This window comes from Drosophila obscura, unplaced genomic scaffold, assembly GCF_018151105.1.
Source record: "Drosophila obscura isolate BZ-5 IFL unplaced genomic scaffold, ASM1815110v1 contig_30, whole genome shotgun sequence".
In the NCBI taxonomy this organism is placed as follows: domain Eukaryota; kingdom Metazoa; phylum Arthropoda; class Insecta; order Diptera; family Drosophilidae; genus Drosophila; species Drosophila obscura.
In genome coordinates this window covers 933732-960889 of record NW_024542818.1, presented here as the reverse complement: position 1 = coordinate 960889, position 27158 = coordinate 933732, and the positions used below count along the sequence as shown (strand labels likewise).

Below are 27158 nucleotides of genomic sequence, written 5' to 3'. Positions count from 1 at the left end.
GTCGATGATGCTGTGGGGCTGGGGCTGGAGCGGCAGGCTCCCGAGGCACCCCCAACTCTTGGACCTGTACATTGTCTGGGCAACTTTGACTGCGCAGGACACGGACACGGGACATGGACATGGACAACGGCATCGACGTGGACATGTCAATGTCTATCTCCCTTGCTCTCTGTCGCTGTCGCTGTTGCTGTCTCTGCCTGCGATTCCGACTCCAACTCCAACTCCGGCTCTGATCCATATCGTTAAAAGTTAACGCTTTAGCGGCTTAAACATGGCTTTTAGCGTTAATTAACAACGAATTTTCGAAAAATGCAAAATGTGCGCCAGAGCTACAGCTACAGCCACAACAACAACAACAAGAACAACAGCAATAGCCATGGCCATGGCCACGGCCACAGCCCAGAGCCAGAGCAGGAAACGGTCGGTCGACCCCAACAACAAGTAGACAGAATGTTAAGTGACACGGGAGCCGATAAGCTGCCGGGGGCCGCGGCTACATGGATCCGCCGAAAAGTCGACAAAAAACATCGACAACGACATCGACATCGCAGGACCCTCGCCGGGATATTTCCACTTTCAAATGCTGCTTGTGCAGTCAGCTATTTTTTCGAGGGAGTAATAAAACATTCAGTATGGAAAAACCATGAAATACAAAACAAACAAATCATTTTATTCGTTTTTCTTTCAATTTTTAATTGCATTTAAACTCGATTGAAATAGTTTTTATATATTCAATTATTTAAGAATAAGCAGCGCATGGAATGGCACTCTTTCTTATCCCTATCCTTTGTCCGAATAATCTGTAATTACTTGTTGCTCAGTGCCAACAATAACGAACGTAAATTCTCTTTATTTTCAGACTATTCTGCTGCTGGATTGTCTACCCATAAAGACGCTGGAATGTAAGTACACAAGAGATGCAAATTCCATTTAAATACATTTTTGTATGTCATATAATTTTTATTCAAGCAAACTAAAAATTAACAAATTGTTTAAACATTTCTTAGAACAAAGCTTAGCGATTATAATAGATACACGCTATGTACACAAATAGTCGCATTTATCAGCTAGTTTAGGCGATTATTAGACTGCATTACAGTGTTACACAACTACCACGGACTACGAGCAGCAAAGGGGCTGAGGACAGGGTGTTCAGGCTCAGAGCTGTGGTCATTTGTAGCTCTGCAAAGGAAGCAGGGGAGGGGTTCACTTAAATGTAGACTAGACGATTAATTTAACTAGCAGCTAAGCAGATTGGAAGAATCCGTGTTACTACATGCTATAGGGAAGCACTTGGAAGTGTGTTGGAATTGCAATATCTGCAGATCCACCTGCAGATTGTATACCTTATACCGTTAGGAAGCACAACTTTCATTTATATACACATACAAAATACAATACAGAACCCTTAAATGTTAAATCACAGTGGCGAGATTGGTTTTATCGACGCCTGCCCTGCCACATCGGTTCTGAACCGAATCAGGGAGGAACGGGGGCGCGCGCGCCTGCAAACAGCCAAATGGAGGATCCGTCGGACCCATTGTGGGGGGGACCCATACGCGGCCTCATCTGGGCGGACAGAAGCTAAAGTAGGGGAAGAGCTGACAGTGCAGCGAGTAGAAGCGCTTGGGATCCGTCTTCAGATCGAAGCCATCCACCTTGATCACGTTCCACTGGTTCTTCATGTGGGCGTAGCTGAAGGACACCTGATCGTGGAACGTATCGGAGCGTATGAACTCCATGGGCTCCAAATGCGAGTGGAAGTTGTCCACCACCGTCAAGGGCACCTTCAGGAGATGCTCTGCATGGGGATTAAAAAGAAGAAAAGGAAGAACAAAAAGTTAGTTGTCTTTCTGCCTCTCTGTGTGTGTGTGTGTGTGTACTCACCTATAATGAAACCCATTGTGACATCATCCGGAAAGCGTATCTTGTCGCCGATGCTGGTGAATTTGCCGCCACCTGCTATGGGGCGCATCTTGAGCGTCAGGGCACGGCTCAGACAGAAGCCAGCGCCGCCAGTGGCAAACCAGAAGGTTATCTTCTTGTTGGTTGTCGTGTTCTTCTGCACACAGAGAGAGAGAGAGAGAGAGAGAGAGAGAGAAAGGGTTAAGGTTAACGGAAGAACGAACTGGCTTATGAATGGGGACGAGTATGGAGGATGGAGGATGAGCAGAGCAAAGGATAAACTCGGATAAAAATACATTTTTATTTTATTTTGTTTTTTTTTGCCAATGGCCCAGAGAAAATTGACTTAAAATTAAAAACAAAACAAAAATAAACTCCGAAAAGCCCAAAAACTGGCCCATGCAACTCGTTTATGATTAATTGACCATGTAAATGGACATGTGCGAGCTGGAAACTTAATACATGCAACGTGGCTCTGGGTGTACCCAAGAGTAAGCCGAGACCTGCACAGGATCTCTACCCACTTGCCACTTGCCACTCTCTTTCTCCTTGGGCTTGGATTTGGGTTTTGGGTTTGGGTTTTGGGTTTTTGGTGCGCAAATCAAGCGTAAAGTTTGGGGTTTTATTTTTTTTTTAATTAGGGCTGCAATAGCTCTGAATCCTAAACCCCAAATGAAAGAGCTGATCTGAAAATTTCTCTTCGATTGCCGACCACCAACCCTGGCAACTGGTTATAAGCCGACAAAACTGTGGCAGGCCACATTCATTGCGGGATCAGCTGGGGCGATATTTCAAATGGTCTCTGAAATGGGAACGGGTTCAGGCTTGGATACAGATTCAGATTCAGGCTCTGGCTCTGGCTGCTGCTGCTGCTCTTGGCTCTTGGCTATGGCTCTCTTTTTTTTTTTTGCTATTGCTATTGCTATTACTGTTGGTTGCCTATTGCCGCGCCAGATCATATCGGTTATTAATGATAGCCTGCGCTGGCAGCTGGAAGCCAAATGGCGGCATAGACAAATGGCCCGGGCGGCCACATAAATAACCAAGGCCCAGCCCCAGCCGCAGCCGCAGCCCCAACCCGGCCAAGCCAGTTTCGTGGCAAAGGAGGCGCGACGAAGCGAGGGCGATAGAAAGGCGATCGGAGCGAGGCAAAAACTTGTAATTATGTATAAGGAAAATGGGCAGAAATAACAGAGATTTGCACTTACGCTGTCCAAGTGGATCTCCAGCGGCGAGGAGATGCTCGGCTTGCCCAAATACCAGTCCACACTGGGGCTATACTCGTCCAGCAGTTTCACCAGCCGCGGCACATTGACATAGTTGTCATCGTCAAAGTGACAGAACCACCTGGCAAGGACAGAACGAGAACAATAGAAAAACATTAATCAGAAAATTCATATCGATAGGATTCACATTCAACATTCAACATTTAATATTTTACCCCCCGTAAAAGTAGAGAGAAAAAGAGAAATATGCCCGCCCAAGTGGAACTGACGCTGGAGCAGCTGGTGAGAATTGCTGTGGGTGTGCCCGAGCTGACACACGTCAATGTGGCCGTGCTGCACAGTCTGCTGAATGTGCTGCTGAAGAAACTGAACTGCCAGGACGATCTGGTGAGCATTGGCGGGTTCGAGGGCAAGTGCATGGAGCGCATACTGGAGCAGTCCAAGTTCTCGCCGCTGCCGTTCGATGTGGCGGCCATTGTGCCCATTTCGGAGCAGCTGGGCAAGGTGGGGCAGCTGGAGCAGCGCATTGCGGAGCTGGAGTGCAAGCTGGAGTGCCACTTCAAGCAGATACGCGTCTGCAACAAGGCCAAGGGCAAGAAGTTCCAGTCGAAGATGTGGGAGAAGTACGCCTCGCCCTGCGAGGATCTCTGCACCACCTGCGACGAGGACAACAAGATCGCCTGCAGCCTGCTGGCCAACGTTGACTTCATGAAGAAGCTGATGCGCCAAATCGCCGGCCCCATACTCGTCCAGATGGAGGAGGTGGGCAAGCGTCTGGAGAAGTTCTATGCGACGCTCAAGGAGTTTCTGCGCCAGACCGAGGTGCTCTTCCAGCGCCTCGAGCTGGTCAAGCAGTGCGTCGTCGAGATTGAGAATCTGCGCAATCTGGTGCAGGAGTACAACATCACCTTCATCGGCACCATGGAGGAGCTGCAGGACATGCTGGACAGCAAGCTGGACAAGGTGCATATGCCGGCCCTCAAGAAGTACATTCGGGATCGCTTCGACGACATCGACACGCGCCTGCGCCTCATCGAGGACAAGGAGACGTGCCCGCGGGCCGCTGGATTCATCAATTCGGGCATCTGCTGCCTCTCCTGCGGCAGCACCCGCGTCGGCGCCGATGTCGGCCCCAAGGCCATTGCCCTGCTGCCCGATGCGCCCGCTCGTGGACTGCCGCCGATGGTCGCCTCGCCGGTCAACTGCCAGAAGAGTCTCGTGTGCCGCTCCATCGAGAAGGAGCCCACGCTGATGGTGCGCGTGCGGAACCTCGATCTGGACGTTCTTGCCACCCGACTCAACCGCCCCGCCTACGGGAAGGTATGCAAGCTGCCCGAAGCCAATGACACCATCTACGGTGTGCGTAATTCCTGTTATTCTGGTTAGCTATTGCACTGTGCCCCCCACCACCACCTCTCCATACGTTAGTCGCAATCCAAATCGTTTCGTTTAAGCAATAAAACATAAGACCCAGCCAGGCCGTTGTCTCTCCGGCGGTCACTCACTCTCAAGGCTGTTTCCGTTAAGCAGCGTGCAACAGCAAACAACAAACAACAACAAAAAGTGCACTAATTTAGATTGCAATTACCGTGCAGCCCGCCACAGAGGTGCAGGAGCAAGGAGGGAGGAGATGGAGACAGTCCCCCTACTGGTTGCAGCTGCAGTTGCTGTTTTTATAGTGACAAACGATCAGCCATATCCGGTAGCCAGCGTTGGACTAATGATGGCATTAAGCGCGCCAGCTGAAAGGTCGTCCACGCTGGCAGAGTGGCAGAGCTGCAGAGTGCCCGGCTGGGTGCCAGCGAGCTGCGCGCGGGATCCTCGACTTTGGCACTGATCTTGGACAGCGCCATAAGAAATCAGAATATCTTTGGGGGGAGGGAGGGAATGTGAAACTCGTGTGGGGGAAGGGCAGACGGAAGCGATTTTCAGTGGCAGAAAAAGTTCTGGCACAAGTAAGTTGCCTTTCTTTATGCCCCGTGTCCCGTGCAGGGTATGCCCAGCTTCGTTGCGACTCTCTGTACTTTTGGTTGTGGCAGCAACTTTCGTTGAGCCCATAAGTATTCAATAAAATCGAATCGAATCTTGGGGGATTGGGGAGGATTGGCAATGGCTTTTCTTGTCTTGTCTTGTCTTGTCTTGGCGTCTCTCGTTGGGTAATTTAATATAATTTTTATTGCATAAGCCGCGACTACAGATGCCAGGGAGTTAGCTACGAGGTGTGTGTGTGTGTGTGTGTGTGTGTGTGTGTGTGTGTGTGTGTGTGTGTGTGTATGGGGGGCAGATAGATACTCGTAGATACTACTGCCTAAGCCTGGCATTCATAAATTGCCTGCTGTTTCGATGTTGTGTCTATGGCTGCCTGTTTGCTGCCGATGTTGTGGCTGCCACATGCGATACCTGTGCGAAACGGCAGCCGCGTCCCTCTCTCTGTCTCTCTCTCTCTCTCTCTGCCACAAGCTGCGGCACTGTCTTTTCCCCGCTTGGAGTCGCTTCGTGACGCATAAAAATGCGCGTTTAATTTGCTTAATTATGCGCAGAGCACATAACCCATCTACCCAACCGACTCCCCGGCTTCCCAGCTGCTGCTGCGGCTTTCCCTCGTTTTCCAAATTGAAATCTAGCCGCTATTTTATGTTCGTTGTCGTTTAATTAACGCTCGTATTTCCCCCCTCCTTCCGCCTGTGTCTCTTCTGCCCACCCAGCACCATTCCATGCCCACTCTGATGTCTTTGTGGCACTTATGAAAATGTTTTCATTTGGAAGAGTTCTTTGGGTTATCGATTTGGGGAATCGTTGGATCGTTCGTTGCATGCCCCACTCTCTGGCAGCAGAAGAGAACTCTTCATGTGTGTGTGTGTGCGTGTGTGTGTTGATATACGAAACGAGTGCAATCTTTTGGTTTAGTTTATTTCCATAGCTGTTTTTCCAATTATTCGCACTGGCTCTGATGTGGGCAGATTTCGATCAGCAGTCAGTCAGCCAGCCAAGCCAGCCAGCCAGCTGCTCCATCCGTTTGTGTGCCCCCCAAAAACCCGCTCCCGGGGCGTTGGCGGCGGCTGCCTTCATACCATACCATTTCATACCATTCCATGCCATTCCAATTCCCAATTCCCGTTCAAGTCCGTGCCACATAGCAGGCGAAATGAGTTTATGTCTGGAGCCACAATAAAAAATGATTGACGGGGCACTTCAACTCGAGAGCAGAAGGAGAAACTGTGCGCGATGCGCGTCTCGGCAGTCCCCGGACTCTTAATAGATTTCGCATTAAGAGAGCAGAGCGTTGCACAGGCAACTAAGTTGCTCCGCGCACACAGTCAGCGCTAAAAGTATTTTGACAGCAGGCGAGAGAGATAAGCGATCGCCGAAAACCCAGTGCCCAGTGCCCAGTGTCCATTGGCTGACGATGACGAACTGATTTCGTTTGGGTCTCTGTCTCCTTTGAGAGGCTCTTGCAATTAGCAATAAGTCAGCTGTCATCTGGCGAACGGAGTGTGAGCAGTGTGAGCAGAGTTTTGGTTTATACATAAGTATCTTTCGGATGCCAGTTTCGCGGATTGATACAAATCAATGTGTAGTCCGAGGCTGGTCCCAGGGAAGGGGCAACAACAACAGACAACAAGATATTTACATTAAGCCAGGAGTCTGTCCGACCACTCAAAACATCCAGAATGCTGTCCGTCGTCCGATGTCTGCCTCATTAACAGAGACAACAACAAAACAGAAGAAGGAGACGGAGATGGGGACAGAGACAACAGCGAAAGGGAAATTAATCTTCACATTTTGTATGCAGTTTTCGATGGACCCGGGGGAGGGCCTCTTTGCTTTCTCATCTTTGAGTGCAGTCAGTGCCATGAGTCAGAGATTTATGGAGCGGCAAGCTGCACGCCTGCACGCCTGCACGCCTGCGCACCCGCTGCAGCAGTTCTGGCAGTCACTCGCAACACAAAAAGCGTTTCACTTCTTCTGCCCCTCAACTAAACAATTGAAATGCATTTGACAAATGCGCTCCACAGAGGCAGAGTGCCAAAGGGGGCACTGACAAAAGCAAATCATTAATTAAGGCAGTGCCAGTGGCCGGTGGCAGCGACTCAAGTGTGAATTGTAGCAACAAGCCTGCAAATTGAAGGCAATTGTCGCGGATTATGCCGCTCGTGGGTGGCTCTGTGGGAGGCACTGTGGCAGGCGCTAATTGAAATGTGGAGCAAAGCAACTCTGCTCCCAGCAACTTCCCGGATGTGGAGAGAGTATGTGGAGTATCGCGTGGAGTATCCATCAGATGCAGATTCAGATGCATTTCCTAATGAAAACTCCGCATGCAAATGCTGCTGCTGCTGCTGCTGCTGCTGCTGCTGTTGCACTTGCAACAGTTGCGTTGCACGCAAATTGCCTGCTTCCGCTGCCACAATTCTGACAAAGATTTCAGCTCGTTTTTTGTCACTGCTCTCTCCTCTCCCACATCGAATCAATTGGATAATGGGGCGTTGTTGTTGCGGTTGTTGTGTTTCTGTTGCCTGCCACAAGTGGCAAATAAATGAAATTGATGCTTTTCTCTCATGCGTTGCCTGTGGAAGTGTCGCCCCCTTGGTTGGTGGTTCTTTTTTCCCCCCCTAAAGGAAAAGTCTCTCCACACTTCACACGCATCTCTCGCGCGCTCTCTCTATAAATAGTTGCCCCTGGCCGCAAAAAGAAGGAAAATTTTCTCACACATTGCCACAACATATGCTGGGCCTGGGGCTGGCTTTCCACATAGGAGAGTACGAGTATGCCACGGAATGCTCATGTCTCTATCCCCTCTGTGCCATCCAGTCGAGTGCATTACGGAACAGCGATTAAAAATGTCGCAGCCTTAGATGGATATTGGAGTGTGTGACTGACTGTCTGACTGTTCGACTGCCCGACTGTATGTCTGCTGCGGCTGTCTGCTGTCTTTCTTTATTATTTTATTGCGGCTCAGTGTGGGGATTAGCAGAGCAACAAGTTGCGGTGGCAATCAGCCGTTGAAGGGTGGAGAAAGGGCGCCTCTTACCCTGGGAAATTTTCATTGATAGCCAGGCCATCATTCGATTCCCACGCACCCACAAAAACAGGCAGCAGCAGCAGCAGGGAGGGAGGTAGGGAACGAGGGGGCACTGACAGACAGGGCCAAAAATTTAAGTAGCATGTAACTTCATTATCATCAGACAGAGGGACAGACAGGCTTTGGCCTCCGTTTCATGCCAGTTTTGGCTGTAGCTTTGGACTCCACTTCTTCAGCTCTGGGAGCTATATCTTTGACTTTGCCTTGATTGATGCCGATGCCGCTGATGGGCCCATCCTTGTGCTCTCCATCACCATCACCATCTCCATCCACCATGCCCATGCCCATGCCCCCATCTCTTTGTTCCATTTACATTTTATGCTGTGAATATTACGCATATTACGTGTTGTAATTACCCACACAGGGTAGGGGAGAGTGGGGAGTTGATATGCCGTTATTATGTCAAAATGTTGATTACGAAACGTGCCGCACTCGACACTCTCTACGGCACTCTCTGGGATCCATGGGATGCGTCATTCGAAAGGGAGACCAGTCCCCGCCATTCAACCTCGGATTGCAATCAGATAAGTGGCTTTTTATACAATTGGCCTGACAAGTTTGTGCCCGGCCATACGAGTATACATATGCATGTATGTATGTATCAGCTTTATACATAAGGTTAGGTGTGGCACACACACATACAGACACACCCAAAGCCAATCCGAGTCCCACTCTCAGCAGAAACAAAAGATAAATTAGAACTTGAAACGAATAAATCGAATGAGATTAGGTAGGCAGGCGGAAAGGCAGGCAGGCAGGGAGGAAAGGAAAGGAATTTAGAGTCGAAAAAACACACAAAACTAATTAATAAATCGTGGAGCCAAGGCTCCAGCGATCCAACGCTCCAACGCTCCACTGTCGCGCACAGTGGGACGCACCCATTCCCACTGTAAACACCTCTGGCGCCCCCCTAAAAATGTGGAATTTCTTTATGAACACTGTCCGAGCGGGGGTCTATAATTGATGACTGGCCGTCGGTTGATTTGGAGTAGGAGCTGGGGACTGAGGACTGGAGGGATTGGAGATAGGAGTGACGTGCCAGGTCATCGCCTAGTTGCTGTCTGTCTATGTCTTCTATGACTTGCAGTTGTTGCTGTTGTAACTTTAATTAAATTGCACTAATTGTTCGGCATTATAATGGATACCCAACACCGACAGCAACATGGCTGCTCTCTGCTGTTGCTGCTGCACTGCCACTGCAATTAGCCATTCAAGGCAATGCAAGACGAAAGGCGGTTCGTTTCACCGCTCCCCTGTTCCATTCCCTGTTCACCGCGTTCGCACAGTGGAGCAAATAATTCATGTTTTATGGCAAATGAATTTGCATTACGCCGCGTAACAAAACGCAATTAAAAGAACTGGTCAGATTTGCATTTAATAGAGCTACTTTGGGGGCCAGGAGACGCGGAGACGCCCCACGGCTGCCAGCCAGACAGCAATTCCCGGCAACATGTTGCTGCTGTACGCACAGCAGCAGCAACAGCAGCAGCAACAGCAGCAACAAGGGAGTGCTGGAGCGTGGAGTGGGGCGGGGGCAACACAGCGTGGCATAATTGCCAGTTCGAATGCACGTTAATTAACCTCTTTTTCATGTTTCGCCTGGATTTCTGTTTTGGGATCCAGATGAGGAGATCCTCAATAAGTTGCTGCTGTTGCTGCTGTTGCAGCAGCAAAATGAGCCAAGTTTTAAACGTTGCCAATCAGGCGGAGAAGGATGCTCAGTTCAGTTTCCTGTGCCACCTGATATCATTTTGGTACCCAAGCAGCCAGCCACCAGCAGCGCCCCAGTGTGGCAGCCACACTGCCGTGCCTCATCTGGCTCATAACTGCACATTTTCATTGCTGGTCATTTATTTTATTTCAGTTTTGTACCACAGCAACACAAATTGTTGCTGCTGCTTGCAGTTGTTGCTTTTGTTGCTGTTGCATTTGCTGTTGCAGCTATTGATTGCATGCTCCGCGCTCGTATAATGACAGTTTCAAGTTCTAAGCCAAAACGGCAAGTCAACTTGAGATGAAAGCAGCAGCAGAAGCAGCAGCAGAAGCAGCAGCAGCCTCCATCCAGCCATCCAGTCGTCATCGCCATCCTCCATCATCTAGAGTCCAAGCATGTCCAAGTTGTTCTAGATTTCTGGATGATGTTGTGTGCCTCTGTGGCTGCTCCTCCTGTTGCTACTGCTGCTGCTGCTGCTGCGCTCAGTGTAATTACAAATAAGCGAAAGGGAAGGGAGGCAGGGACCATGGCCGCAGAAACCAGAAAGGCGGACAGCAGGCCTTTTGGATTGCGAGGCTTTTGATACCCTGGCAAATGGATTGCTCCTCTGTTGGCCATCTTTACTGGCAGCTGGACATGCTCTTCCCTCAGCTGCTTGTTCAAATCATGATACACCCTCAGCGGCGTAGAGAGGGTACATCAACAAAACGAGTAGAATGTCTAGGCGGCTGCTCCTTTGGGCGCTAGTTGAAGTGTCTTTTGCTGGTCCGCTCCTTTTATTCTCTGGCTGCGGTGAAGCTGGACAAGTTTTGAGTGGATTGCTGGTTGGGGGGCTGCTGCTGTTGCAGCGTCTTAATTGCGCAAATTAGAACGCATGGCAGCTGCAGCACAGAGAGCCCAAGTGAACAAGAGCCCAAGAACTGGGTGTTTTGTATTGCCATTGCCCATGGATAGATTGCCAGTGATGGGCTTCTCTGCGGTCGCTTATTAAAAGCATTAAAGTCTATTATTACAGAAACAGAAACAGCAGCAATAGCAACAGCAGCAGCAATAGCAACAGCAGCAGCCACAGCCACAGACACAGCCAAAGGAGTCATTGCTCTCGGCGATGCTCTTCAAGTTGTTAAACAGAAATGCATCGAATGAACATTAAGGCTGGCAAATATGACAACATTTTAGGGGGCATACCCTGCAGCGGCATGCCCATCTGCAACATGCAACATGACCTCTTGCTGCCTGCTAATGCAGTAATTCTGCATGAAATTGAAGTCGTACGAGGCAGCACACGTACGAGTACGAGAGTATGGGAATCCCAAGTCCCCCCCCCTCCCAATCAATATCGTATGCAATACTCACTTCTTGCCGCTCTCCAGGAATACATCCAATTCGGCGGACATCTTGCAGCAGAGCGCCTTGCGAAAGTGGCCCTGGGAGCACTTGGTGTTGATGAGGTGGCCCTCTGGAACGGAGAAACAGAAGTAGAAGGGAAAGGGGGGATAAACATTTTGATAAAGATTGGTAATTAAGCAGAAGCCAACGAAGGCAACAGGCAACAGAAAGGAGTCACAGTGGCAGTGGCAGAGTGGCATTGGCATGGCTCCACTTCTATGTTAATTAACTAAAAGGCCAAGTTCATATCGCCCCAAAACAGGAGACAGGACAGAACCGAACAGAACCAACTCGAACAGTAGCTTGTTAGTCGAGAATGCCGCTCATATCCAGCGGATACATTTTGTATCGTTTGACAGCCGCCGCCGCCGATAAAGATGCAAGATGGACAGGGAAAGGGTAAGGGCCAGGGACAGGGGCTGCAGTCACTGAAAGCAGAGCACAAACGCACAAAAACTTTTGCGCCTTAATTGGATGAAAATTGTTGAAATACTTGAGAACACACTCGGACACAGGGAGAGAGACAGGGAGAGAGAGAGAGAGAACCTTCCTTATCCTTTGTCCAGTCGGCGGGGCGCACACACATAACTCAAAATCCCCGAGCGTGTTTAGCAGAATCCTTTCGGCCAGCTTTCGGCCTAATCAAAATACCAAAAACGCACAGCCTCAGCCCCAGCCCCAAAAAGGGGAGCTGAGACGAGTCGAGTCCCGTGTCTGTGTCTTTGTCTGCTGTGAAACCTGAGATCGTCTCAGCCTCCCTGCTCTTTTCAGATCTTTCCTCTTATGTTGTCTGTCGGTCTGTTGTTGTTGTTGTTGTTGTTGCTGTGTCTGCTGAAGTGTATGCAAAAATGGAATACAATTTTTTGTTTAAGCAAAAATTGAAATTTGAACTTTTTTTAATTAAACTCTCTGCTTTGCTTCACTCTGCTTTGCTTTGCTTTGCTCCGCTCTGCTTTGCTCTGCTGTGTGTTGGAGGATTTTTGGTTAAAGTTTGAAAATCGAAGCGCAGTCCCTGAGCCTGCAATTCAATTAAAATGCGGGTGAGTGATGAAGTTCCCCGGTCTCCTCCAAACACACACACTCACACTCTCTCTTTCTCACTGTCTGTCTCTATAGAGATGATGGAATTTATAAACTTTAATCGGTTTTCGGATTGTTTGTTGTTTGTTGCTGCTGCTGCTGCTGCTGCCTGCCTGCCTGCCCAACAGACAGTGGCCAATATTAGGCGGTGCTGTGGGCGTGACCCTTGGCTGATGTGAAACTAAATTGAGAACAGGCCCAAAGCCAACGAAACGGATCGCATTTTGGATCGAATCCAAAAGGTAAGAGGTCGCCGAAGGTCCCAGGTATAAAGAACTTCTTTTATGATAAATTTGTTTTTCCATTCTCTCTTTTTGGATTTATTTAAACATAAAATAAGCAGAAGGACAGAAAGCGCGGGTGCGGGTGCGGGTGCCACTGCGGGAAATAACTTATGGCTTCCTCTCTATATCTATATCTATATCTATCTCTACTTACTTGTCTTCTCCTGGTAGTAGTGATCATCCGTGTCCGTAAAGAACCAGGTCTGCAAAATATGGGTAGAAACAGAAACCAAAGTTAGACGATTTACCGAAATTTGCATATGAATCATGTAAATTTACAAGAGAGAGAGAAAAAAAAAAGAAACCAGAAAGCAGAAAGCAGCCTGGGAAACCACTTGTGATTTTTACAGCCCCCGGACTGGAACTTAATTATTCGAAGACACTAAACAAGAAACGAACACAGCGGCGACGGCGACGGCGGCCTACAAGAATCAGCCAGCGTCCGGCAATCAGATAAGAAAATTCCCACACACCCTTCTTGGCCACTACACGTCTACGAATGCGTCTACGTCGCTGAGAGCTGGGAGCTGGGAGCCCGTTGAAGAAATAACTCAAGCAAAAAGCCAGAAACAGAAACAGAAAAAAAAAAGAAGTGGCCCACAGAAATCAGTCAACTTTGGCGGTGGCTCTCCCATTGGGTTCTTTCATGCATCGCTGACTGCGGTAGAGAGGGTTCTGCCCTGTGCTCGGTTTTTCCTACGTTCTTATGGGGGGAATCTCCTCATTAGTGGTTGGTCGGTCGCTCTCTTGGCGGCTTTCTTGGCTTTCACCTTGGCTTCAAATCTATTTGGCGGTTTTGCCCGTGTGACATTTCCCTTTAGCTATTTTGCATTTCTATCTATTTTTCCTATTTTCTATTTTTTGCTGCTCTTTCTCGTAATAAATTTGTTAGCCCAACAACTCAATTGGTTGGCCCCCAAACACTGTACCCCCCTCCTCACGACTGGCATCGGCCTAAGTCTGTGCCTGTCTCTGGGTTTCCCTTAATAACCTTTTTTCTTTTTTTTTTGCTTTTTGCTTTTGTTTTGTTTTTTTTTTGCCTGTGTGTCAAATCAGGCGAAAATCGTTTTAAAGCTTTGACAACTACACGAACAGCTTGTTGTTGGCCCTGTTGCACCGCTGTTGTTGTTGTTGTTGCCCCGTTGCTGTTGCCTCGTTGTTGTTAGCCATGTTGCTGTCTTTTGCAGCAAGTAGAAGTAAGAGGCAGGAGCGGCAGTAGGGGCAGCAACAACTTGGGCAAACAATACGCCCGCTCCGCAAGCATTTTGAGAAACGACTTGCAACAGTTAGAAAGTCAACTTTTGCAGTGCCTCCAGTTCCAGTGCGCCTCCATTTGGAGTTCTTTATACACAACTGCCACACAGCAACACCACTTGCAACAACAGCAGCAACAGCAGCAACAGCAACAACAGCAACAACTTGCTGCTAAAAGTTTTCATCGTCGTCTGCTGAATTTTCATGGATTTTTACGAGATTTTTGCAGTTTACTTTTTCTACTTTTTCTTTTGGCGACGGAGGCTGCTGCTGCTGCCGCCTCTGACGCTTCTTCCCTCCGCCTTAGGGGCGAAAATGTTAACACCATGTTGCTATTGCTATTGCAGTTGCAGTTGCCGGCTTGTTGTTGCAGTTGCTCCTATTGTTGTTGCAGCAGCAGCAGCAGCAGCAGCAGCAGCAGTTGCCAGTCCGCACTTGAGTAGCTTTTAATTTATGTGACTGTTCAAACCGTTGACAAACAGCATTACAACGTGTCTCGCAAATTTATGGCTCGACTCGGCCCCGCACTGATGGAGCTGTCCCATAAATACAGTTCTTTAGAGAGAGAGTGCGACATGGCATCGATTGGGCCAAGTTAATTGAAAGCAGGAAACTCAATCCCATAGACATTGACAAACAAATCTCAGAGTTGGCAGTATCTCATGGATCGATGGGCAGAGCTATCCTCAAGTGCTTCGCTAAGGATTTGCCATGTGCTCATAAATTTGCCGGACACTTTTGGGCCCCAGCAGAGAGAGACAGAGAGAGAGAGAGCTAAGTTTAGGTTGGATTTTCATGGCGTGGCAGGCATTCAATTGGAACGAAGCGATTGCCACAACAATTCGTTATGTTTTCGGCGCCCAAAGAGCAGCAGCAGCCAGCAGCAGCAGAGGCAGCGGAGGCAGCCCCAGCAACAGCAACAGCAGGGGAAAAAGCACAAGCCAAACCAACAGCAGCCCCAACTCCTAGCTCCAGCACTTGGCTAACTGACTCTCGGACCAACAATGAATGCATTTTCAATGGCGTCGGCGTCTGCGTCTCTAACTGCAGCTGCGGCAGTTTGCCCCAAAGGCGGGCTGGGCTGGCAACTCTGTGGCCAACCATTTGGACAAACCATCGAAGCATTTTTGGCTTTTGGCGTTTTTCCTCTTTGGCCATTTGCCCCGTTCGCTTTGTTTTTCTCGGTCGCGCTAAAATTTAATGCCCACCCTTGCAGCCCCTCCAGCCACCCCCCCTCACACTGTGCTCTGCTCTGCTCCCACCTGAAAGCACGTGGGGTGCGGTCAGCCATGCCAGCCGCCGCCGCCGCCACCGCCGCCGTTTGCTGCATGCACCACCTCGAGGCCGGCAGCCGCTGTGCGCATTTTCCGTCTGCGGTTTGCAGCTGGACGATCAGCCTTACATCTGGACCAACAGCAGCAGCTCCTCCCTTGCCCCTGCTCCTCCCACAGTCCTATAGCTTTAGCTCTACCCACAGCTTTAACTTTGGGTCCAGGGTCCAGGTCTACGTCCAGGTCCATGTTTCAGGCTCGGCCACATTTTTGTGCATTGGCCAGCCCCAAACGAAAAGTGGCCGAAAAATTATAATCTATGCACAAGGGGCGTGTAGCATGGGCCTGGCCAATGGATATGCTTTCCAAACCCCCAAAATTGTTGTGTCCAAAGACCAAGCCCAAGCTCCACTCGGACTCCAACTCGAGTGAAAGTTTCCAAATGAATAAGCCAGCCAGCCGCCTGGGATGTGACTAATTTGGTTAATGCCAAAAAAGAGTACCCAGGGAGAGGAGTACTCGCCGCTCAGCACCCAAGTTCAGTGAGCAATTTGTGAGCAAAAAAAAAAGGGAAAAGGAAAAGGCAAAAAGACTTTCTGGTAGTTCAATAGACAGAAGAACCACAGTCCTAGAACTCCATTCTTATGAGCTACCCATCAGCAGAGGGGGCTCGCGTGAGCACTCATCTACCAATTCAATTCAAGAAGCACTAAACCACAAGAACCAGTGAGGGGCGTTTCACATTTTGCGTAATCTTTCTCAGCTACGAGATCCCCATGAAAAAAAGGTTCAGTCAGATATTAATTATAGGTTTTGGCGGGGCAGCAGCAGCAGTTCTGTCTGCACCTGTGATGGGCTGTGCTGAGCTGTGCCGCCGAGGGGCATGCCGTCACAAGAGTGTTAAATACAACAGAGAAACAGAGAAACAGAGAAAACCAGGCAAATGAATCAATTACTTGTGTGATTTGTTGTGCATCAAATAGGCTGAGAATAAATGTGTATTCATTTGATTCATTCAGAGACATTCAGTGAATGTGATGGAAAAGTGATTAAGCACTGAGAAACGAGCGACGGAGATAAATTGTGTATTGAATTTTGGATAAAAGATAAAACGAAAACAGACAATATACAAGTGGGATGCACATGGCCGATGCTTGGCGGCAGGCACTGTTCCACATTAAAAAGGAAGTTCCATATGCGGGTGGAAAGCAGCGGCGGCAGCGGCTGCTCTGACGAATGGATGGATCTGTGTCGCCGCCAAAATGCCGCAAAATGCAACAAAAGCCAACAATTGAAATTTCAATTTAATGCGAAATTGAATTCAATTGAAGAGCATTGAGAGAGATAGAGAGAGAGAGATAGAGAGAGAGAGAGGAAGAGCAGCAGCAGAATGAGAGCACGAGAAGAGGTTCAGGCACGGGCTGTTACTATATGATATACCAGATAAAGAGATACAGTGCAGTACATAACTATATATGTAGACTGTCAAAGGAATACTCACTTTCAAGGGACATATCCATCCCGAATACGAAAAAAAGCACCTAGAAGTTATAAGCCAACTGTTCTCACTCTAAGATCTACTTATTGAATATTTGGGCTTATTTCTACGAAACGTACTGTAGCTGCATGTATCTGTATGGCTCTTGTGCGTTGGCGGCACACTTTTGGTAGAGACTATGTCCATTAATTGAGCTTTAATTGGCATTTGGCTGGCATCTACTACTCCCCGGACGGGCATACATATGCCATATGGTCACTCGGTAGGAGGAGGAGGAGGAGGCAAATCAAAGCCCACGTACCGGACGACAGCTAAAAACTTGAACAATGAGGAACCAGCGACAGGCGCGGAGCAGAGCCCTGGCTGTCATATGCGCGATTCTGTTTCCTTATTTATGAGCAGATGACATGGTCCGTTGTCCGGCCCCATCTAGTGATTCATCACGGGGCCTTGACTGGGTACACAGTGGGACCCTCTCTGTCTGTTTGACTGTCTGTCTGTCTGTCAACATGCCAGGCGACGCGTCGCGCAGATTTGGCGGCGACTTCTGGTCGCTGGAGCACTACTGCTACGTGCTGAAACTTGTGGCAGCCACATTAAAGCGAAAAACTACAGAGAAATGCGAATCAAGAAGAAACAAAAAGTAGAAGAAGGGTTAATGAGACTCCACTGTGTGACGCATGGGGCATTATGGGGTACACCGAGAAAAGCGTACACCAAAAACGAGAGGCGCAAGGCATCGGTCAAGCGCAAAATTTTACGGCATAGTTTTCCACAGAGCTAATAAAATGCTTCAAGCTATGCGAAGTCTGCGAACTAAGCGACAAAACTTAAGGACCGCCACGAATCGACTCCAAAACTTCTCTGTGAATCAATCAAACAATAAGTCAGGCAGGCAGGCAGGCAGGCAGGCTGGCAGCGTGTGGTACATGGGGTACACTTCATTAAAAATAAATAGTAAATGGTAAATCAAGACAAGCAAATCGAGACACGGACAGCCACCCACAGGAAACGGAGGGAGCCCAAGCAGCGGACCAAGCGGAGACCCCCCCTCTCGAAACACTCCACGGACAGCTGTCAGTCGGTGTTCCCCGATCTATCTACAAATCCAGCGACTGCCTGACATTTGACATGCGTTTTGCGGTGGCTGCTCTCTGGCTGTGGCTCTGGCTCTGTGGCTGTGGTCTCTATGGAGACCCCAACAGCAGCAGCAGCAGCAGCAGCAAACGACTTTCAAGGGGCATGCAAATCCGTTACAGACGGTAGCCAAAAAGTCAGTGCAGGAGTCCCAGGGCTCAGGCGGCGGAAAATCCAAATGGTAATACAAAACCCAAAATGCAAAGCGATTTCCCGCGCGACGCCGCATTGGGGCATTCAATCAAAGTCCAGAGAGCTCCGTTTGGGCCTCTACAGTTTTGGCCAAAACTCTTTACAGTAATTTATGCTCATTTGTAAGCATGAAAAATTTGAATCATTCATGAAAGCCTGTGGCCGGTTGGACAGACTGGCAGCAGGGAGCGGTGTATCGGAGATCTCTGGATCTGTGGGGGTTTTTCTTTTTGGTTGGAGAAAAACAGCACGTAATGCACTTTCCACACATCCCTTAGGACGGCCAGAGAATGCTCAAACATCCCCAACTGAAGCAAGATCCCTGCAGGTTCAGGTGCATGCTGCAGCATGACCTCTTGAGGAAGAACTCCCCATTCCAAATGCAGTTGCACCCCTAAGCAATCTTTTGTTTTCCTTTTTAAGTGAAGAGAATGCCCAGGCACCCCTTAATATAGATAGTATCAGTGGGGAATGAATACCCTTCTCCTTGTGCGTTTGCCTTTGACAGTCATTGGGAATCAGTTTGACGACAGATCCACATGGATCTGGTTTGTTGCCTCTGCCCATTTATGGGCCGAAACATTAATCAACAGCAGCAGCAACAACACCAACAGCAATTACAACAAATTGTTTCAAATGCGGCAGGCGCACAGCCCCAGCCACAGCCAATCAAATGCGAACGCAACATTAAAGTTGCTGTTGCTGCCTGTTGACTGTTGACTGTTGCTGTTGCCTGTCGCGCTGCTCCACATTGTTGTTAACCACACGGCAAATGACGGACCAACAGCAACAGCAACAGTCGACACACACGGCATCATCGACAGGCCAACAACAGCCCACAGAGTTTCCATCAAAATAATTGGCCAAGAGTAGCAGCAGCAGCAGCGCAGCGATCAATTGTTGTTTGGTTGGCAAGGAGAGAAATGGATGCTTGCTTGTCCATGCTGGATGGATGGATGGTTGGCTGGCTGGTGGTGAATGCGATGCCCATGCCGTTTTTAGTGAGAAAATTAACAATCGATGTGGTAGCGAACAATCGATACCGATAACGATAGCCGATTAGAGCTAAAAGCCTCCTCTGCTGCTTTGCTCTGGTGTGTGTGGTAAGCAAATATGAGAGGGCACAAATTGTGAATACAACTGAATATTCGCAGCTAAAAGATACCCCGTACTTTTGATAGGATATTCTGATAGAAGGTGAACCACAGGCGACGCACTCAGCGCCTTTGTTTCCCAGTGTGGCTTAGCAGCAAATCTCTCACTCTCTCTCTCTCTCTCTCTATATAGCTCTACCGCTTGCTCTCTCCCAGTGGGACTAGTATACCCAGTACTTTTGATAGGATATTCTGCTAGAAGGTGAACCACAGGCGACGCACTCAGCGCCTTTGTTTCCCAGTGTGGCTTAGCAGCAAATCTCTCACTCTATCTCTCTCTCTTTAAAGCTCTACCACTTGCTCTCTTCCAGTGGGACTAGTACGCGTATAAAATGATCTATCTGCTGATCTATTAGGTTCCCAGTTGTATAGACATGCATTATATGCCTTGATTTCTGCTCCCTCCCACAAACAGCGCATACCCTTGTTGTGCATTCTGCCATTTACGGGGTATACAAGAGTGTTACAGGGCCTGCTTTGGGGGCTGTTAACTGCCTGAAGGAAACGTGCTCGTCAAGCATTTTTACAATTTTCAAAAAGGTACGAGTACGAGTATAACCCACACACACACAGACACACAACCACAGGCAATTCCCTTTGGGGTTATTTATTTGTGTGTTGTTCAGATGTTTTGTTTTTTCTGTCGCTGCTGCTGTTGTTTTTGTTGTTTGCTGCATGCAACGTCAACGGAGGAGGACTGCAGTGTAGAGTGCAGTTTTGTGTAAACAATAACGAAACACATTTGTGACGCGTGATTTTGCATAAGTTGGCACTCACAGAGGAGCACAGAGAGGCAGGGGGTCGGGAGGAGGAGGGACATGTTGCTGCTGCCACAATCCTCCTTTCACCCAACACACAAAAACCCATTGAAACAGACAGACAGAAATTCGATTAAATGTGGGGCCCAATGAAATCGGAAACAAAAGCGTTTATCCATTCAAAAGCAAACTCTATTAGCCCCCCCATCAAACAGCAGATTTCCCCCAATATATTCCCAATATATTTGCAAGTTTGGGCCACAAAATGAATGAAGACATTTTTATGGCCAATTAAGCGACGGCCACAGAAATCATAAATAGCCCAAACGATACCCAAATATAAAAGAAATAAAGAAAAAGAGCTGCAAAATCGAATCAATTCCAGACAGCTTAAAAACTCATTATGCAAATTGGTTTTGGTTTTGTTTTTGTTTTTGTGTTTTGTTTTTTTGGTTTTGTTTTTTGGAGACTGGCAAATCTTTCGAATGAAATCTGTGGGCAACCTTTGCCGCTTGGGCTGTCGCTTGCTAGCTGGTGGCCTATAGTCCCCACTTAGCCCCACACAAATTGTCGGCCACCCACTCGGAACGAGTCGGAAAATTAGCTGCAAACTAATCAGCGATCTTCCACCGGAGTGGAAGTCTTTAGGGGCTCTCTCTCTCACCTGATCGCGGGCCAATTGGAACCAGGTCTTGATGATCAGCGCCAGTCGGGTATCGTGATAGTTCTTCGTTGTCTTCACACTGATGAAAATGTCATCCAGTTCGGTGATGGGCGGCTGGGGCGTCGCCGTCACCGCTCGCTGCGACAGATCGTGGAGCAGCTCCCCATTGCGGCTGCGACGTGCCAGCTCGGTGAGCAGCGTGGCCGTTGGCCGTTCGCTGACCTCGATGTCGCTGAAGTTGAAGCTGCGTATGTCCTTGCGGATGATCACGGTGGTGGGGGAGGCAGCGGCGGCAGCTGCAGCCGCCGGCTGGGTGGGCGTGGAGCTGGACGAGTGCAGGGCATAGTCCTGGAGCAGCTGGTCGCGATGTGTGGTCACAGGTTCATTGGCATTGGCATTGGCTGCATCCACCTGGCTGTGTGGCAACTGAGAAGGGAGAGAAAGAGAAAGAGAGAGAGAGTGGGAGTGGGAGGGTTAATGTAAATTTGTTGTGTAAATCGCACGTAGGACAATATAAAAAAATATGAAGACGCCTTTGCCACAGAGAGACAGAAAACAGAAAACAGAACCGGGACAGAGCCCGAGAGACGACCCATCATCTACAGGTCCAACTCCTCCGCAGGCGTTCGAGGCATTTTCACCTGGCAAACAAAGGCGAACTTCAATGGCAAACAACAATGGCAAACAAATGAGCGGCAAGCAGGCAGGCAGGCAGGCAGGCAGCAGGCAGAACAAACAGAAAGAACAGCCCCTCCCCACCTTCTCCTCCTCTCATAAATGCTGAGTAAGAGCAAACACACACACAGAGAGAGAGAAAACCCAAAACGGGGATCGGAATCGGAATCGGCATAGGTATGAGGGTGGGGAGAATCTGAGAGTTCCAGTTGTGGAGGGGGATGGGGGGAAAGAGAAAAGGAAACCCTCTTGGTGGCTCTCCCTGCTGGTTGCTCGTTGCTTGATTAATTTCCACTGATAACAGGTTCATTTGCTTTTGTTGAATGCTCATCGTCGGCGGCAGCGGCGGCGGCGGCTCTTCAATTGCTCTTTCCAGATCTCCTTCGTCTTGGTCTTTAATGACCCCCAGGAATGGGGACAGGTGGGGAGTGGTGTTGGTTTGGTTGGGGGACTCTTTGCTTTGAGGCGATTCTGATTGAAGAGTGCTGATAAGTGGCAGCACAGCACAGCACTCGAATGATGTGAGGACACCTCGACGGAGCCAGTACCCTGGAAACAATCGAATCTGCTTTTCCGCCATGGAATTTCCCCGTTTGCTATGCAAATCAGACAGCCCAACTTCCGTCATAAATTCATTCACAGATTGAAGAGTGAATCTTCTTCCCTTTCTCCCATTTGGGAACTGCTTCACACGATATTCTGCCGTTGATAGCAGACAGCCACAAGTTGGGAACTCTCGCGCATAGAATTTTATGGCCGCACGATCGACAGACAGACAGACAGACCGACAGACAGACAAAACGGTGTTGCTGTTCCAATATATAATAGAGCCCCCCAAATTGACGATCATCGATTGGGTCTCAGGGCAGAAGCTGCTGCCGCTTCCTAAAGACGGCGGGAGAGAGATATGACAGTGGTGGGCACAGGTGTAAACGGCTGCTGCTGATGCTGGGAATTGGAAAGCTGAAACGAAGCTTCTGCTGTTGTTCCAAGCAATTAAAAAGCTGAAATATTAATTTGGCCAAAAGCAGCAGAAATCGCAAGCTCCAATAAAGATCTGAACGGTAAAGATACTCGGTGTGTACTACTCGAGAGAAGTCGTGACGGGAGCAGTGAAAGCCGCTCGTCGAGTGGGTTGCATAAGCCTCTCCACCGTATCCACAGCTGCGGAACACGCCTCATTCAATCAGCCTTCAGGCTTCGGGCTAAACATATTCAAGGTTCATGGTGCATGGAGCATGGTGCATGGATTAGAATGTGTCGTGGATGCAAGCAGAATAATATGCAAATGAAGAACATGGAGAGCATGGAGAGCATGGCGAACCGCAGCAGCCAAAGCTTTGCGACACTTTTGCTCGAGCGGCGAATTACTGGAACGTGAGGAAACTAACAAGCGACAGATGCGGATTCAGATACACAGCTACAGATACACAGCTACAGATAGACAGCTATAGATACAGATACAGATGCGGGACGTGTGCCCATATATGCGGCACGCCTGCACACACTACACACAGAGTACAAGTACAAGCAATGGCTACAAAAGATACAAAAGAGAAAACCAAATCAAATGCGAACAAATCTAAAAGCGCTGTGGGGTATCGTACAGGTTAGGCTGTACCCCTTCCACGCCCACTCCAGTGACTAATGCTTCATTAGGCAAGTGATTAATATGTTTATAAACATTTCCATGTCAATTAATAATGAGATTGGTGATGGAGGAGGCGCAGAGATGGAGGGAACTATGGCCCCAGATGGGGCAATGTGGTGGAAGGAGGAGCAGAGGTGTTTGTGTGTGTGTGTGTGTGTGTGTTCGGTGTGTTAGAATGATATAAATGGGCGCCAAATCTGCGCACCGTACTACCCAGAAGATTAATGAGTAAATCTCATACGATTTTTATATAACGGAAAACATAAATCAGCGAAAAATCAAAAGAATTTCTTACCCCCAAAACAAAAAGCTGCCATCCAGCTGGGCGGCAGAGAGAAAGACAGAAACAAAGACAGTGGCAGAGGCAGAGGCAGAGGCAGAGAGGGAGAAAGGGAGGGAGAGCCTGAGATCGAGCAGCGGAAAAATCTTCATTAAATGCTGTTTAACAATATTATCCGTAAGATACAAATCTAAGATAAGATGCACACAGGCAGGCAGTCGGCTCAATTAAGCGACCACCAAAAGATACTCTGCTGCTGCTGCTGCTGCTACTTCTGTTGCTGCTGCTGTTGCTGCTGCTGTTGCTGCTGCAGAAGATACAGATACATTGCGCCTTTATCAGGCGCCTACAAGCGCTTGCTGCAGCTTAATGTCGTCAGCTTTTTGGGCTCTCAAGTTGGCAAGAAGATGAGGAGCAGAATGAGGAGATGCTGCTGCTGCTGCTGTTGCTGCTGTTGCAGCTTGTTTTGTCATGGGAAAGACTGGGATGCATGGGACTCGGCTGGGGCACCTGCTTTTGGTCGGGGGCCGTAGCCGTGTGGCAGAAACAGGAATCTCATACCCATACCCATATACCCATCATCAGGCAGCCGGGGCTCTGTCTTCGCTGATTTGCATGCTCCTCAACTCGAGAGCCTCGAGAGCCCTGACTGTTGTTGTTGTTGCTGTTGTTGTTTTTGTTGCTGTTGCTGTTGCTGTTGTCATTATGTATTTACCAGGGCCACAACGAACCACGACAACTCGTAATCGTACTTCATACTCGAATCAATCTATCCGGGGGCCAGGCCAACCCGGGCCACCATTCTGTGCGCCACTTTAAACAAATTCGTTTGACGATTATTATTTGTTTCGTTTATGATTTATGCGTCAGTCACACGCGAAGTGTAGACGTGACATGGGGGACTTAGTGCGCCCCTCCAACACACACACACAACACACACCTAATTTCAAAATTATTGCTTTATCAGCCCGAAAAGCCAAACCCCCAAGCACCAGCCCAACTCCAGCCCCACACGAGAATCGAGACACAGTTTAGTGGCGTTGTCCAGTTTCGAGGAATCCGAAACGAGTCAACACACAGCAGTATTTTTTTGCGCAACGAAAAAATTAAACAAATTGTATGTTGCATGCAGTTTTGTGGTCGCCACAAACCAGCAGCAGCAGCAGCAGAAACAACAGAAACAACTATAAAAATTAATTGGGACAAGTCACAGACCTCTGATGGAAAGAGGAGGAGGCTCTGCGTTGGAAAAAGAACTTCAATTGAAAAGTGCTACAACAGCAACAGGCAGTTGTCAACAGTTTTTGAATCCGGTTAAGCATTTAGTAGCAGCAGAGTCGTATATGTAGCACTGGTCATTTTTGTCGGGTTTCCGGTTAGCCCACACCACACCACACCAAACAATAACTACAACAGCAACAGCAACAGCTGTAAGATCCGCAAAAGCAAAAGCAACAGCCACAACAACATCCACAAACATCCACAACGTTGTCCAAATTAAAACAACATAAACATAAAGTTTTTAATTATACTAGAGGCCGAATTACAGAGGAGGAGAAGGAAGACAGTGTGTAAGACCGCACGGCAAAGATGAGCCAAAAGTTGGGCAATTGAGTTGCAAATTGCTCGGTCAGGGGCAGCGCAGAACAGAGAGAGAGAGAGAGTCAAGTGCAGAGGCATACAGGGTACAGAGCAGGGCCTGCAAATTATATGCATGTATGGAAAGTCTTCGGGGAACAAGGATGGCTTCCATCATAATGGAATCATATATGAGGCATTAATGCTGTTGCTGTTGCTGTTGCAAAGGGGGAAATGTTGCTCATGAGGCAGTTGCACCAGAAGCGGGAATTACTCATCGAGAGGGAATTAACATTGCGATGCTTAGGAACTGATCTTAATTGTATGTAAATATATTTTTTCTACACGACTTTTACAGAGCTTGACTAGGCAAGGTCCAAAGGCAACCAAAAACTAATAAATATTCGACAATTCAGATTAGAAGTTAGGTGGAAAATATTTTTTTGGAGTGGCTTAAAAGTATTTAAAAATGTTTTTCCTTGAAATTAGTCTAAAATTCTCTCAGCTAAAGTAAAAATGCAATTTAAAAGTAGCAAAAGTCCAGGATTCTCAGTGATTAAAAACTTATCGAAAGTAGAAACAATTGATACCGAAATTCTATTATAAAATGTAACCTAAAAGTGCTCTAAAATTCTACCAACAAGACAGTGAAAAGGGCTTTCCATCAGTCTCCAAGTCTACCAAGGTAATTCCTCTGCCATTATTTTTGCACTTCCAAAAATACAAAAAATGTTTACTATTTGTGGATGCAACAAGAGCCGCGCTGCAATCCAATTCCCATGTGGCTTCGCTATTCGTTATCTGTGGATATGGCTGACGCGACTCTCCGCTAGCCGGACTCTTCCTACGACTCTTCTACTCCACCTTCCTGCACTCCTTCCTGCCCCATGGCTGGTAATATTAGCACACAATATTTTATTACACAAAAATTTATGCAAAGCCGAACAAAAAAAAAAAAAAATCAAGAACAACAACATTAAACGGGGGACATGGACAGGGACAGAAGGAAAGGCCTCTGCCTCAGAGCCTGACAGACAGAACAGAACAGAGCAGAACGCAACGGAACGGAACGGGGGGATAACTGAAAGCTTTGGCGACGCTCTGCCGACGGCATCTCAGCGAAAGAAACAAAATATAAAAAAAAAAACCAGCCCAAACCGAAACTGTTTTATATGCAAGGCAAAAGTCCAACTCCATTTCCAGCTCAGAGACGGCCTCAAAGACGCAGGCAAGGGCGTAAAAAGGTTTTAACGGCCGGAGCCGGACGTCAGAGACCTGTGGGACGCATGCGCGCAGCTGCAAACGTCGCCGGCGTTGATTTATGAAAGTGCACGAACGGGAGGCGGGAGGCGGGCGGCAGTAGGGAAAGGAAACTCTTAGCTGGAGCTGGGTACGAAGAATCATGCAAATTTGGGGCGCAGATCGCTGCGTATGACAATTGCAAAAAGAGCGCCCACGCACATGCAGCAGAGGCAGTTCTAACCCATGGGGCAGGGGGGTTTCTCTGGTGTTTCTTCACTCACTTGGATGCCCGGATATCCGTAGGCGCTCTGGTAGAGCATCAGCGTCATATAGACGACGGCAACGGCGAGTGACATGGCTTGCAGGAGGCGTTTGAAACGTTGCGGCAGCGAGAGCACAGTCAGGCTCATCATATGTCGGACACACCGCACTACGCGAACATCGATCCGATCTGTCGATCGTGCGAGTACTTGTCAATCACAGTCACAGTCACAGTCTCAATCCCAATCTCAATCTCAGTCACTGTATATGGAAATTCTCGCAAAAATTTTAGAACTTTTCTGTAGCTTTTTTTTTGTCTGTCAGCTGACAACGCGCGCGCATACGTCTTGCTTGTTGCAAGTTTGGGGCGAAACTGACGAGAGTGGCGGCGTTCCAGCGAAAATCGTAAACAAAACAGAAACCAGAAAGACCAGAAAACATACACCAGGGCGACTGGCGGCAGGCGGCAGGGAGAGAGAGAGAGAGAGAGACAGAGATCGGGCAGAGAGCGGCGACAGTGGCAGCTACAGCTACAGCGACAGCGGCGGCGTTGCAGTGCTCTCTCAGTGCTCCAATTGGAAGCGTGGGCACGCCGGAACATTGAGAGAGAGCAGCTGCAACTGCAGTTTTCCAATCGGAGCAAATCGGGCGGCTCTCTCTTCGTTGCGGCACTTCGTGTGCGCATGCGCATGCGCTCGTTCTTAGTCGTGTTCCGCGCTCTCTCTCTCTCTCTCTCTCTCTCTTGCATTCTGCTGATCGCTCGGCGATCGTTGACTGGTTGGTTCCGCCTCGGCATGTGCCACAGTAGCTGCCGAAGGCGATCTTTTTCCAAAGCCCGAGTGGTGGGGATCTCGTGGGCGTCCGT

General features: G+C 48.6%; 2 protein-coding genes across 2 annotated transcripts; one reads left to right on the top strand and one right to left on the bottom strand.

The window, feature by feature from the left end:
* Positions 1-941: 941 nt before the first annotated feature.
* LOC111073992 (fringe glycosyltransferase) lies at positions 942-26660 on the bottom strand. The gene is made up of 7 exons (XM_022366597.2): positions 26314-26660; positions 20607-21032; positions 12833-12881; positions 11282-11384; positions 3114-3252; positions 1888-2062; positions 942-1801 (listed from the first exon to the last, which is right to left on the bottom strand). The coding sequence occupies exons 1-7, from the start codon at positions 26443-26445 to the stop codon at positions 1566-1568; spliced, it is 1260 nt and encodes a 419-aa protein (XP_022222289.1). The 5' UTR covers positions 26446-26660; the 3' UTR covers positions 942-1565.
* Positions 3246-4604, top strand: LOC111073993. The gene has a single exon (XM_022366599.2). It carries the CDS (start codon positions 3378-3380, stop codon positions 4515-4517), a length of 1140 nt encoding a protein of 379 aa, XP_022222291.1. The 5' UTR covers positions 3246-3377; the 3' UTR covers positions 4518-4604.
* Positions 26661-27158: the final 498 nt, after the last annotated feature.

Bases quoted from the DNA above. Each gene is read 5' to 3' on its own strand.
- LOC111073993 (XM_022366599.2), top strand. From the start codon at position 3,378: ATGCCCGCCCAAGTGGAACTGACGCTGGAGCAGCTGGTGAGAATTGCT.
- LOC111073992 (XM_022366597.2), bottom strand. From the start codon at position 26,445: ATGATGAGCCTGACTGTGCTCTCGCTGCCGCAACGTTTCAAACGCCTC. The intron at 21,033-26,313 runs GTGAGTGAAGAA...CTCCCTTCTCAG, and splicing joins ACGGATATCCGGGCATCCAA to TTGCCACACAGCCAGGTGGA. The intron at 2,063-3,113 runs GTAAGTGCAAAT...CTCTGTGTGCAG, and splicing joins TGGAGATCCACTTGGACAGC to AAGAACACGACAACCAACAA.